The sequence below is a fragment of the Nomascus leucogenys genome, chromosome 19 (assembly GCF_006542625.1).
Source record: "Nomascus leucogenys isolate Asia chromosome 19, Asia_NLE_v1, whole genome shotgun sequence".
NCBI lineage: Eukaryota > Metazoa > Chordata > Mammalia > Primates > Hylobatidae > Nomascus > Nomascus leucogenys.
Window position 1 is genome coordinate 40,126,392 of NC_044399.1, and position 14,111 is coordinate 40,140,502.

Consider the following 14,111-nt stretch of genomic DNA (forward strand, 5'->3'; position numbering starts at 1 on the left):
TATAAGAAAATCAGTAGGAAATTGCTTGAGGAATAGTTCTTAGTGGGCAGCCTCCCTCCTTTTGCTGTTCCCTATTTTGATAATCTATTTTGCTCTTCAAAAATCATGAAAACTGCCCTTAAAACAATTCTCTTTTTAAAAAAATGAGTGTTACAATTAAGAAATGCTTATTTCAGGAAAGCCAGGCAGGTACTCTTGTAAGTACAAAGCCTGACCCATCATTAACAGTCCTCAAAGCCAGTCCACATTTTAATTTGCTGATGGCATGCACTTCTTGATTTACATAACATGAATAACCAAGTGTTCCAAGCCGTAACCCTTCATTAGACAAAATTTTTTAACATTTCATTTTTGGCATTCTGTTGGAGGTGAGGTGTGACAGCTGTTTAAAGAATGTGCATGGTGGTATGTATGTGTTTGAGAACAAAGAGCCATACTGAAATTACAAAATGATTAAAATACAATTTAGTAACCCAAATTGGAATCTAGCTGGGATTCATGAGGGATTACTATTCTCCCTATACTTTAACAGTGAGCTTTTTAAACAGAGTATAGGGACTCATACTTTGCCAATGATTAGTAGACTCTCAGCATAAACAGAGGAAAGAGTATTATCCTAAATGTTTACATAGGGTAGTAAATGAAAACTACTAAGGTAAAAAGTTCAATGCTTTATGTAGATAGTAAACTATGCATAGTATTTTATTTGTAACCCCATGTGTTAAGAAGGGACACTGTTAAAGTAACAATCATTTAAAAGTAACAACCAACAAACTGGTATTTAATTTGGTATTTTAAATAGTTAAAAATCAAATGGAAACAGTGTCTAAAGTCACGAAGATAATTCATAACAAAACCCATTAATCCAAGCTCTACTTATTGTAAATAGAATTCACCATGAGCTAACCTAAAATGTACCTGTGGAGATAAAACAAGAGTGTAAGTTAGCAAAGTATTAAATAAAATTTCAGGGAGCCCCTAAATTTATTTTTAAGAACTTTAGAACTAATTCTCTACATGCAAACACTGATTAACTCAAATATCTTGTAAGTTCATTCATACATGGCCTTATTTGAGGCAGTGTATTTGTATTCACTAGCAAAATTCATGTCAGTAAAATATTTTTGAAGCAGTTTATTTCCCAGATATTTCACTAGTTTGGAATAGTCATTTCAGTGATTAGTCTGAATTTCTATTGAAGCCTAAGCTTTTAATGAAGACATGCTTCCGAAAATAAGGCAGCTTTTCTCTAGTCTGCTTATGAATAGAAAACAAATCTTTGGTTTTTAGTTAAAGTGACAGGAAGGATTTTTGCAAAAAGAAGGACTAAAGAACCAAAACAATTAAAAAGCTCTTGATAAGCAATGGGGAACTCTAAACCCATCAAGGTCAGTAGAGTACCTAAGGCACCTCAGCTTCAGATGCGACAGTCATCTTTGCTTAGAGTTCTGATAATCTATATACATGATTTTTACCATCTTGAGAATGTGAAACTGAAAAGGTAACATCCAACAATGATTACTGTGAATAAGAAAATTATTGTGATAAATGGGAGAGACGTTGGAGATCTCTGTTCTACCTCCCATATTTATAATGAGGAAACCAAAGCCCAGTCAAAAAACAGGTGACACCAGTTTGTGTTGACAAATTCCTAATCTGTTTCTGTTAGGGCAGGACAAATTCTAGACTTTTAACTTTGAATTAGTAAACCAAGTGTGAAGGGTTTTAGAGATATGAATTGGAGCCCCCTCCCCCCCAAAAAAATCCTCATAAATCCCCAAAGGCAAGTTGGAAATGTATAATAGTTTACTGTTGTAATTCGTTTATACCATGTGTTGGACAACTTAGCTAATATGTTAATTGATTTATACAATTCCTTTCAATTTTATCTAAAAATAGCAGACCAAAATTAAATAAGAAAGTTACATAAGATTCCATTTGAGCATACATAAGGCCATGATACTTTAATGTGAACCACCATTTCTTGGAAGAAAGAAGACATCCAAATGTCCGATTCAGAGAGAAAGTTCCTGGCCAGTCATCCAGTAGACTGTCTCCACTCTTCAATGGGAAGGTGATGCTTATATTTTTAAAAATCTCTACAAAGCTCACATACAACAAGACAGTACATCCTAGATTTGTGACTGATATGAGCATTTAAGGCTGTCATTTTCAAGTATAAAAGTTTAGTGTTCCATTACCCAATCTGTGCAGTAGACATAGCTATAAGCTCAAGTCATATGAATTAACAGAAGCCCACCAAAGACATTTAAAAAATTATAATTTAGGCAACAGCAAGTTTAAATGTAGGAAAGGCTAGAAAAAAATGTGTAGATGAGATTGTTTCTCTAAAATGCATTAGGTTGTTCACAACGAAGCTTTGTCTAACACCATTATCTGATGCATGGCATATGCAATAAGGCAGATCCACAGCAGACCAAACAAGGAAGCTGAATTAGGTAATAGAACTAGTAATTAAGATGGTTCACCTCTAACACAGTTCTGTGGCCTGTTCCCCCCATAGAAAGATTAGAAATGGCTCCAGTGTACCAAATAAGCTTCACAGAAGAACATGAAAATTTTTCTCCAACTTTTTTTTTTTTTTTTTTTTTTTTTTTAAGCAGAGCCTTTCACTTAGGGACCAACTGCTTGTAGATGAAATAAATCGACATTAATTACTTCTAGCCTAATGTAATATGGCTGGAGAAAATGGGTCTCTGGAAGCCGGTATTTTGTTTAACTTACATTCTAGGTGTGTATGTAAGTTGTCGCTCTGTAACTTCTGCTGTGGTTCCAACATCTACATCTGAAAGGTGGGAGCAGCTGCTCTGTTACAATTTTCATGTAACATGCTTGGATTCTAGGTCTTTCCTCTTTAACACAACTTAAAGAAAGTTTCTTGTGGTTTGGTCAGCATACACACTTCTCATTTCATTTGATGTACACAGCCAAAGTGGGAATTAAAAAAAAATTACCAACTAGTTCAGAGAGCTAAATTGAGTCCAGCATTATGGCAAAGTCTGACCCAAAATTTTAATTTGTAATTTTAGCATGTGTCTCATGCACTTTGGGGAGCGTCAAACTAAATCTACAATTGCCAGAAGCCTTGTTACAGTTTAATGCACATTAACTAAAATGTGTACATTTTTAGTGTTCATGATAAATGCAGTTATGACCTTATTACACTTTTGGCATTCTTTAAGAAAGCACATTAAGCTTTAATATAGAAATATTTAGGTTACACTTGTGCTCAAGTAATAAAACATTTGTTCTTTTTTGATCTCATACATTCTCTCCTCAGGTATGGCCCATCTCCTGTACGCTTGGAGCGACCTTTGGCTATGTGGCTGGCCTTGTTATTTCACCACTCTGGATATACTGGAATAGAAAGCAACTTACATACAAGAACAATTAACTGGAGCAAAGGGAGATATTTCTTTGTGCAGATTCTGTAAGGGCTGTGCAGAAATGTGTATGGTCAAAGCCAAGCAGTTCCATTTACAGCTCTGTTTTTTATGTAGTTACAACATGATGTGATTGTAGCTTTTTAAACTATGAAACCCCTGAGAGATTGTACCTTCTAGTTGAAATAAAGTATTTATAATAGATTGTGGCTTCAGATGCTGCTTACTGCTTCTTAAACCTTTAAGGAACATTCTTAATAAACTTTATGGAATTCTGAGGACAGGTTTTGTTTTCTTTCAAGTTTTGAACTGCTTCATTACCTATAAAAGGTCTAGGTATAGCTGTAGCATTTCATTTGCTTTCTGAGAGAAATGGACAGTTTCCTTGGCCACTGACGATGTTTCTCACGTAATTAAACAACAGTTTATACATCTTGATCCTATTCTTTTTTTTACAGTGTGTTTCTTTGGAGTTAAAATGGCTATGATAGCCTCATCAAAAACAGTCTTCAATCCCTTCTGGGTTAAAGCTGAACATTCCACATAGCAGCATGCTCCTATCTGGGAGGGAGAAAAAAAACCACAAATATATAAAATCATGTTGATACAATTGGCATGACATAAACACATCATTATAAAGAAAATTATAAAATACAGCTATGCAAAAAGAATACATCATCCGTATCCCCAGAGGGGATTTTAAAATACTAGTATATGTCCTTCCAGACTTTCTATGAAAAATTACTTCATTCACCACATATTTACTGGGTATCTACTATATGTCAAGCACTGTTTAGGTCCTGGGGATATGTCAATGAACTGAACGAAAGAGCAGAGTCCCTGCTATGTGGCGTCCACATATGCTGACATCTGCTGGGTGAGAGGCACATGGGAGGGAATACAGAGCAGATGGTGGCAAATGCTGTGGGGAAAAAGCAGAGTGAGGGAGGGGGGGAGTGCTGAGGACAATGGTATCGGGGTCCGGGGAGGCTTCTCAGTGGGGAATTTTGAGCAGTGAGGGATACCTAGCAGAAGAGCTCCAGGCAGATAGATCCTGATGCAGGAGCATGCCTGGAGCAGTCAAGGAACAGGATCACACTGAGGATGTGGTATTTGAGCAGAGACCTGAAGAGTGAAAGAATGAATCATGTCCATAGGGAAGAACATTCCAGGCAGAGGGAGCAGCAAAAGTACAAAGGTTCTCAGGTAGAACTCTGAGGGAACAGCAAGGAGACCAGGAGGCCTGGGAACAATGAGTGAGGCAGAGAGGGAACAGAGGCTTGTAGGCCACAGTGCGGATTCTGAGCAGAGGAGTGACATGATTGTGCTTACATTTTTTAGGACTTAACTCTGGCTGCTGTGTTGAGAACAGATGACCATGGGACATAGACAGAAGCAGAAAGGTGAGTTGGAAGCTATTCCAGTAAAGCAGGCCAGAGATGGAGGAGGCCTGAACCAGGTGATAGAGGGAAGAGTTAGAAAAAAGTGTCTGGATTCTGGATATGTTCTGAAGGTATGTTGTGCCAAAGGCTAGATGTGTGGTATGAGAGAAAGAGCAAGGTCAAGTATGACTTCAGGGCTTTTTTTTTTTTTTGAGACAGTTTCACTCATGTCGCCCAGGCTGGAGTACAATGGTTTGATCTCGGCTCACCACAACCTCTGCCTTCCGGGTTCAAGCGGTTCTGCCTCAGCTTCCTGACTAGCTGGGATTACAGGCATGTGCCACCACGCCCAGCTAATTTTGTATTAGTAGAGATGGGGTTTCTCCATGTTGGTCAGGCTGGTCTCCAACTCCCAACCTCAGGTGATTCTGCCCGCCTCGGGCTTCCAAAGTGCTGGGATTACAGGTGTGAGCCACTGCACCCAGCTGAGGGCTTTTGACCTGAGTAACTTGGAGGGTAAAAGAAGAATCATATCTTAGACATGTTAATTTTGAGATACTCAGCCACACAGATGGACTTGTTGAGTAAACAGCTGGATAACCAAATTGAGAATTTAGGAAAGAGGTCCAGGCCAGAGATGGAAACCTAGGAATCTTTGGTTGTAGACTGTGCGAGCTACAAGACTGACAAAAGCTCATTTAGGCCTAGGGAGTGTAGCTATAGAAGAAGACATCCACAAAGCTGAGTGCTCATCACTGGGGCCCCTCCAACCAGGGGCCAATGAGGTAAAGAGATGGAGCAGAGTCCAATGAGAGGGGAGAAAAACCAAGAGAGTCCAAGTGAAGAAAGTTTCAGGAAGGACGCAACTGTGCCAAATGCTGATGAGTCTAGAAATGAGATCATATTGTTTTACAACTACTTTTTTCCCTTTAACTACATAATAAATATGAAATCTTAACAGATAGTATGAAGTTTTAATAGATGCAGGGAATTTTTGCCATTATAAACAATTCAGCATCTTTGTAGCTCTCTTTAAGCACATCCCTAATAATTTACTTTTATTATTAAACATTATAAATGGACAAATTATAATTTTATATATGAGGTACAAAGCAATATTTTCTCTATACATATACACACACACAAGTGAAATGATTAAATCAACATAATTAACATCTATCACCTTAAATACTTATCATTTTGTGTGGTGAGAACATTTAAAATTTACTCTTTTAGCAATTTTGAAATATGCAGTCCACCATTTATTTATTTATTTATTTATTTACTTTGAGACAGGGTCTCACTCTGTCATCCAGGCTGGAGTGCAATGGCACTATATTTATTTATTTATTTATTTATCTATTTATTTATTTTTTTTTATTATTATACTTTAGGTTTTAGGGTACATGTGCACAATGTGCAGGTTTGTTACATATGTATCCATGTGCCATGTTGTTTTGCTGCACCCATTAACTCGTCATTTAGCATTAGGTATAGAACTCATCATTTTTTATGGCTGCATAGTATTCCATGGTGTATATGTGCCACATTTTCTTAATCCAGTCTATCGTTGTTGGACATTTGGGTTGGTTCCAACTCTTTGCTATTGTGAATAGTGCCGCAATAAACATACGTGTGCATGTGTCTTTATAGCAGCATGATTTATAGTCCTTTGGGTATATACCCAGTAATGGGATGGCTGGGTCAAATGGTATTTCTAGTTCTAGATCCCTGAGGAATCGCCACACTGACTTCCACAATGGTTGAACTAGTTTACAGTCCCATCAACAGTGTAAAAGTGTTCCTATTTCTCCACATCCTCTCCAGCACCTGTTGTTTCCTGACTTTTGAATGATGGCCATTCTAACTGGTGTGAGATGGTATCTCACTGTGGTTTTGATTTGCATTTCTCTGATGGCCAGTGATGATGAGCATTTTTTCATGTGTTTTTTGGCTGCATAAATGTCTTCTTTTGAGAAGTGTCTGTTCATGTCCTTCGTCCACTTTTTGATGGGGTTGTTTGTTGTTTTCTTGTAAATTTGTTTGAGTTCATTGTAGATTCTGGATATTAGCCCTTTGTCAAATGAGTAGGTTGCAAAAATTTTCTCAACCTCCACCTCCTGGACTCAAGTGATCCTCCTTCCTCAGGCCCCCAAGTAGCTGGGACTACAGGTATGCACCACCATGCTCGGCTAATTTTTTTTTTTTTTTTTTTTTTTTGGTAGAGATGGGGTTTCACCATGTTGCCCAGGCTGGTCTCGAATTCCTGGGCTCAAATGATCCACCCACCTCAGCCTTCCAAAGTGCTGGGATTATAGGTGTGAGCCACCGCGCCCAGCACCACCATTATTAACTGTAGTTACCATGTTGTGCAGTGTTATCTCAAAAAACGTATTCCTCCTAACACTGTACCCTTTGACCAACAGCCTAATGATTTGCTTAGGATAAACTCTTACATATGGAATTGCTTGATCAAAAGTGTCCATGGTTTTAAGGATTTTGCATACTGTCAAGACTGCTTTGATTCAACGACCAATAGTACAACAGAGTGTCCATTTTACTACACGGGTATTACAATTAATTTCTCATTTTTTGCCAATTCTATAGGTGCAAATTGAGCTTACATTTGACTACTAATAAGTTTGAACATATTTCCTATCTTCAATGGCAATCTGCATTTTGGGGGGCGAATTTTTCATTGTTAGCCCATTTTTCTATTGGAATCTGTGGCTTCTGATTAACTCATATGCAAGAGGTTCCTGTATACTAAGGATGTTAAACCATTTTTCTGCCATCCATCTCAGGTTACATGACTTTTCATTTTATTTCTGGCATTTGATGTGGTATTAAGTTTTTATGCAGTTAAATCATTAATATTTTCATTTATGACTTTTATCTTTATGACATTTAGAAATTCCTTCTCTCCCCAACATTACAAAATTGAATACATGGAATTTCTGAAGTGATTTGTTAGTAAAGCCATTTATTTTTTGCTTTAGGAAAAACTGTCCTCCAGAAAGTTTTCTTCCTTTCTTTTGCCTCCTGATACTACATTTTAAAAGACTATATATGGGCCGGGCACGGTGGCTCATGCCTGTAATCCCAACACTTTGGGAGGACGAGGCGGGCAGATCACGAGGCCAGGAGATCGAGACCATCCTGGCTAACATGGTGAAACCCCGTCTCTACTAAAAGTGCAAAAAAAAAAAAAAAAAAAAAAAAAAAAAATAGCCGGGTGTGGTGGCAGGCACCTGTAGTTCCAGCTACTCCGGAGGCTGAGGCAGGAGAATGGCGTGAACACGGGAGGCAGAGCTTGCAGTGAGTTGAGATCCCGCCACTGCACTCCAACCTGGGCCACAGAGTGGGACTCCATCTCAAAAAAAAAAAAAAAAAAAAAAAAGACCATGTATGGATTCTGTTTCCACAAAAGTCCTATTGAAATGACAACATTTAAAAACTAGAATCCAATAATGTTAAGGCCAAATAGGAAAAAAGGGGAAAAAGTAAACCTAGCTTTGGGGCACAAAGGAAGATAAGCTACAAGGCATTGCATGCATCACTGTTATACATATTTTTAGAATTTTTGTATTTTCTATCCTCTTTTCATAAAAAGATTGGAGAAATTTCAACACATTTCTTTTCAAACTTAGTCATCATTTTTTGGTTTTAACCACAAATTTAAACTGTCATCCTAGGTGGCTCCACTGTCTAACTCAATGAGTCTTAAGACAGAGCTGATTTGGCACAGTGCAAATGTTTAAGTAATGAAGAAGGGTTGAAAGTAGTGACACGTATTTCCGATGCTTTTTTCCATATGTGACTTTTTAGGAAAATATCACTGGCAATGTAGCACAGGTGTAAGAGCCTTGGCTCAGGAGTCAGTCAGGCTTTGGACTGAAACCCAACTCTGCCATTTATTACCTGCAGGATCTTGGGTAAATTATCTGACATGTCCAAGCCTCCACTCTCTCTTCTGTGTAACAGGGGAAACAGACCTACCTCACTGAGTTCATGCAAGGATTAAATGAGATAATGCATGTAAAGCACCCAGCACAGTGCCTGGCACACAGTAAATGCACAATAAAATTAGCTTCTATTGTTATCTTAGCATCTTTTACATTCATGCTTAAATTCTGTAAGTGTTCCATTACCTCTTTTGCTAGTTTCTGTCCTTGTTCCACACATATAGGTTTTTCTTTCATATCATTCAGTCTTGCTAAAGTTTTGGGGTCATCTCGGAGATCAATCTAATTAAGAAAGGTCAATAACGTCCCATAATATTACAAATCTTTAAAGAAAAATCAAAGCACGTAATCCCACTTAATTCCCACATACCAAAAAAAGATTAAACAAAAGAACTTAATTTTTAAAAACCAGGAATATAATTGCTTTCTTTGGCACAATTTTTTCCAAAAATATGATAGAACTCATTAACTTGCAGCTGAGATTAAACACTTACATCATTTGCTCAGCTTTGGGACTGTTTGTCTGAGAGCAGCCCCTACGACAGGCCAGAGAACTTATTCTAAAATGCAGAAAATCAAACCAGACATACCTGAGTTCCTATTAATAAAAAGGGTACATTTGGTGCGTATTCCTTAAGTTCCGGTACCCACTCCTCTTTCACATTTTGAAATGAGGCTGGATTTACCACCGAGAAGCATATAAGGAAGACGTCAGTCATTGGGTAAGATAAAGGCCTCAGACGGTCATAGTCTTCCTGAGGAACAAAGAAAAGCCTCATTATATATTTACATTTCTATCGTTTACTAGTAATATGTACATTAGATTACATGGTCAAAGATGCAAATTCAGGAGTACTCCACTAGTGGAATGTATGGCACTCTAAGTAAAATCAGATAACTCTGTTTTTGTTATTCTTCTTTGTGAAGTTCTGAACACCCCATGAGGTAAAAAAAAAAAAAAAAGACTATCATTAACAATGACAATGAAAACTTTGGAAAAATACATTATGATCACTAATGCTGTCATTAAAAACATTTTTAACAAAAAAGTTTGCACAAAGAGTTGAATATAGCTAGACATTGCCTAAGTATTATAATTTATAATAATTAATACATACTAAATATTTAGTATGTGTCAGGCACTAGTCTATATGCTCTCTCATGGATTACTTATTTAATCCTTGTAACAACAGTATGACACAAGTACCCTTAATCCTGACTTTCATTTGAGTAAACTGAAGCACAGAAGTTAAATTACTTGGGTAAGGATGTGTAGCCAGTAAGTCAAGGAGCTGAGATTCAAATCCTGGCAGTTTTTACTCCAGAGTCTATACTCTTAACCACTATACAGCTTCACTGAGACCTTCAAGCTTTGCTTTCCTTGTTTCTATAGTTTTATTAATTGTGTGTGTGTGTGTGTGTGTGTGTGTGAAAATTTAAAGAGAAACATATACAGTAAATACACCAAAATCCTCCTTTACTCTCCAACTTTCATTCCCTCTACCTAATATTTTCATGTTTATTCTTCCAGTTCTTTTTCTGTGCATGAATATACCAGTAACTGCACATATTCGTACATCTGTACATAAAATGAAATCATGCAGTACTTGTTGTTCTGCACTTTCTTTGTTTTGGACATCTTTCTAAATCAGAATACGTTAGACTACCATATCATTTTACACTGTTGCTTCAGAGTCCCCAGAACATCTATACTCCTGATGGTTATTTTAGTCTCTAGCACAAAAGGCAGTGAATATCCTTTTTTGCATAGACTATTTTATGTGACACAAAATTCTACTTATTTACATTCTCGAGAGTGAACAGAGTCCGGATTCCATTTTTGGCATAGCTAGACTCTCATCTGGTTTCAAAGAAACTTTATTTTTAGCCTGGGCCACCTCCCCTCTTAAATGACTCGTTTCACTACAGAACTACACAAATGTGGAACTAAGGGAATATTAAAAACATCATCTTCCACTTGGAGTTTCAGCAGTAGTATTTCCCTCATGGAACAATTTTCCTTTCATGCATTTTTCTGACATTTTTCATAATATAACTTTCAACTCAAGCATGTTAATGTCTCAAACCCTTGACTGGTGGGTAACCCTTTTGTTTTTCTGTGATGCTTTTGAAGGGCACACCTATCATCTGGAGCTGTGGGCATTAAAAGATTTCTCAGGTGTTGGCTATCACAGGACGAGAGGGGAAATGCCACCCCCAATCTTCTGCAACTTTTATTTTTTAAAGTGAACACCTCTAAATGGTTTTGATTAAAGCAGTGCTCTGGTGTTGAGAAATTCACAATGAAGAAATCAAATAGGGTGGGTATGAAACACGTTACACCCCCAGACAGTTACTAGAGGAAGACTTCTTGAAAATTTAACGTTTTTAAAATCAGCTTGTGTTAAACAGTAAAACTGGGTGCCTTGTATGTACTTTCTGGGCTCTACTGCCTGTTTCAAACTGCAAGTCCGTAAAAGAAAAAAAAAAAAAGAAACAGTATGTCATCTTAGCATCCCACCCAGCAACTCCACACTTCTGAGCAAACCTGCAGTTGGCATGGCCGGGAAATGGGGTGTTCTCATTAAAAAGCACTCCTCATCCATACTTGTATTTCCAATTTTCACAGAAATAGGAATGGGGATACTATCCCATAGGATTATGAGGAATAAATGAAATAATGCAACTCTTTCAATGCTTAAACATAAATTCTTTATCCCATGGGAAACCAAGTCTCTTATTCCTCTGCAAACCCTCGCCGGGTCCCCTGAGTCCCACACTTGCCTCAGCTTTGCAGCTCCCTCCAATCACAGAAAAGAAGTCTTTTAGTAAGAAATAAAATCAAAACACACAAAACTCAGGTCTCTCGAGACAGTATAATTTTCAGATGAATAAAAGAGAATGATATATTATTACTGTCCTGATTAGTCACTTAGCCTTAAGACTATTTAAAATGTAACAAAAATAGATTTATATTTAAGAAAGCCAAATTAGAGATTTTAATGGAAATTTTACTTTTCAAGCAAGTTTACCTCCTCAGGGAAACAGAAGTGTGTGCTCTTTCTCTAGTGAGAGATGACAAGAAATAAAAACTAATTGAATGCCATGTTCTCTAGAGATGCTTAACAATATTAATCCAAATATTTTACAGAAGGTAAATATATTGTACAGATTCCTCTCATAACCACAGTGAATCCTGACTTTCCTCCGTGAGAGACATGTGGGCACAAAGGAGGACAATTAGACCAATCACTTCTAGATATTTCTTAAATTGCAGGTTTTGTTTGATTGATTAAAATGTGAAGAACTGGGGCTATTAAAAAATAAAACACACACGTATGTTTAGACCTCCTTGGAAAGAAATGTTACTTCTTAAGTCTGAACTATCTAAAATGAATTCCTTCTGCCTGTCATCTCTGGCTAAATAATTGGCAGTTAGTGGCCGGGCATGATGGCCCACGCCTGTAATCCCAGCACTTTGGGAGGCCGAGGTGGGACTCTTGAGGTCAGGAGTCCAAGACCAGCCTGGCCAATGTGGTGAAACACCATCTCTACTAAAAATACAAAAATTATCTGGGCGTGGTGGTGCACACCTGTAATCCCAGCTATTCGGAAGGCTGAGGCAGGAGAATCACTTGAACCCAGGAGGTGGAGGTTACAGTGAGCAGAGATTGTACCACTGCACTACAGCCTGGGCAACAGAGCTAGACTCCGTTTCAAAAAAAAAAAAAAAAATGGCAGTTAGTACAAGAATGAGACCTTTCTGCTTCTATCTAGCTGAGTAATTAGAAGTCTAATAATAGATAACAAATTTAGAAAATAAATTATCCTCTGTGCATACTGTACCCTGCATCATATAAAATGGTTTATATCCATCACACAGTATCCTGAGTGAATTTAATATGAAATGTGGGATTTGGGAATGAATAAGTGGAAGTGTGCAGAATCTTCATCCCGAGCCATATATTTTAAATTTGAGAACACAAAGAAGTCAAATGTAGAACAACTGCCCTTACTTTTAAAAGATCGACTTATCAAAGTCACAACTTCTCACAGCCAACTCTCCAGTGTCCTCCTAATTAACAAACCAATTATATTTTAGTTCTAATTTTAAAATGTAGGTATTTAAACATTTCAGCATGGTAACTAGAACATTCTCAGGAGTAGAGAAAAGTGTATTAAAGACAACTGTTCAACATCAAAACAATGAAAGAACTGGTGAGTTTAGTCAACATGGCTGTTGGACTGCATGGCAGACTCTTTAGCTTCTTACCAATTGGCTAAGTACCAGAAGTATCAAGTTTTTAAGTGTGTTCTGGCAGCTTAGTATTCAGGCTCTCCCTTATTGAAGAGTCCTCGATATGTGATAATGACAACCTTACTTAAAAAATATCACACACAGCCAGGAGCTGTGGCTCACACCTGTAATCCCAGCACTTTGGGAGGCTGAGGTGGGAAGATTGCTTGAGTCCAGGAGTTCGAGACCAGTCTTCCCAATGTGGTGAAATCCTGTCTCTATTAAAAATACAAACATTAGCTGGGCATGGTGGCACATGCCTGTAGTCCCAGCTACTCAGGAGGCTGAGGTGGGTGGATCACTTGAGCTGAAGAGGTTGGGCCTGCAGTGAGCCATGAACATGCCTGGGTGACAGAGTGAGACCCTATCTCAAAAAAAAAAAAAAAAAAAAAAAAAAAGAAATCGCACACTTACCACCTGACAAGAATCTGCAAACAAAAAACTAAAGAAATGTGCTCTGAGAGGAAATAAAAGCTCTTCCAATGACACAGAGAAATGTAGCCAATGGCCATCAGCTGGAGACCCCTTTCTGTGTGCTGCTCAGCCAGCAGTGCCCACGAGCCTCTCACTTCTGTACTGTTCTTTGTCCCCTTCATGTGGACCTGGGTGTTCCCTCCTACCTTAGTGATCTCTGTTTAAAACACATGTTTTTAGGATGTGTATGTCTACTTTAAAATACATATCCAAAACATATCCTAAATAAAAACACTCACATTGGACAATTTACCTTGTGCCATGCTTTGTTAGCTGGTATGCTATCATGTGTTATTTAAAAGCAATCAGCAAAGATTTATTGAGACTATAGCCCTCTGGAGCTTGCAGTTTAGTTGGGAATCCAAGACATAAACATAAAAAGACAGTCATATACAACAATAGGAGGGAATAAAAGTGTAAGCTGGAGCAAGTGAATATAGAAATGCTTAAGAAACATTACTAAGCACCTACTATGTGCCCAGAACAGTGCTAACTGCAATAAATAAAGGAGGGAAGGATGAGATTCAAATAACATCTATTTGTAAAACCTTGTAAACATTTACAAAGCTCTCTCATTAAGTATCTGTAT

General features: G+C 37.7%; 2 protein-coding genes across 3 annotated transcripts in view; one reads left to right on the plus strand and one right to left on the minus strand.

Annotated features, from left to right (window-relative positions):
* PIGF (phosphatidylinositol glycan anchor biosynthesis class F) overlaps positions 1-3,616 on the plus strand; it is a 36,216-nt gene extending 32,600 nt beyond the window's left edge. Inside the window, exon 6 of one of the 2 annotated variants that reach the window (XM_003262810.3) lies at positions 3,302-3,616. In XM_003262810.3, the coding sequence (XP_003262858.1) occupies positions 3,302-3,415 (114 nt within the window). In that variant the 3' untranslated portion in view covers positions 3,416-3,616. The remainder of the gene's footprint in view (positions 1-3,301) is intronic. The other variant, XM_012501528.1, reaches the window with a different exon arrangement.
* Positions 1,784-14,111, minus strand: part of RHOQ (ras homolog family member Q) — a 41,391-nt gene continuing 29,063 nt past the window's right edge. The window contains exons 3-5 of the mRNA XM_030799595.1: positions 9,342-9,506; positions 8,938-9,033; positions 1,784-3,965 (exon numbers count right to left, since the gene is read on the minus strand). Coding sequence (XP_030655455.1) covers positions 3,810-3,965; positions 8,938-9,033; positions 9,342-9,506 — 417 coding nt within the window. The 3' untranslated portion in view covers positions 1,784-3,809. The remainder of the gene's footprint in view (positions 3,966-8,937; positions 9,034-9,341; positions 9,507-14,111) is intronic.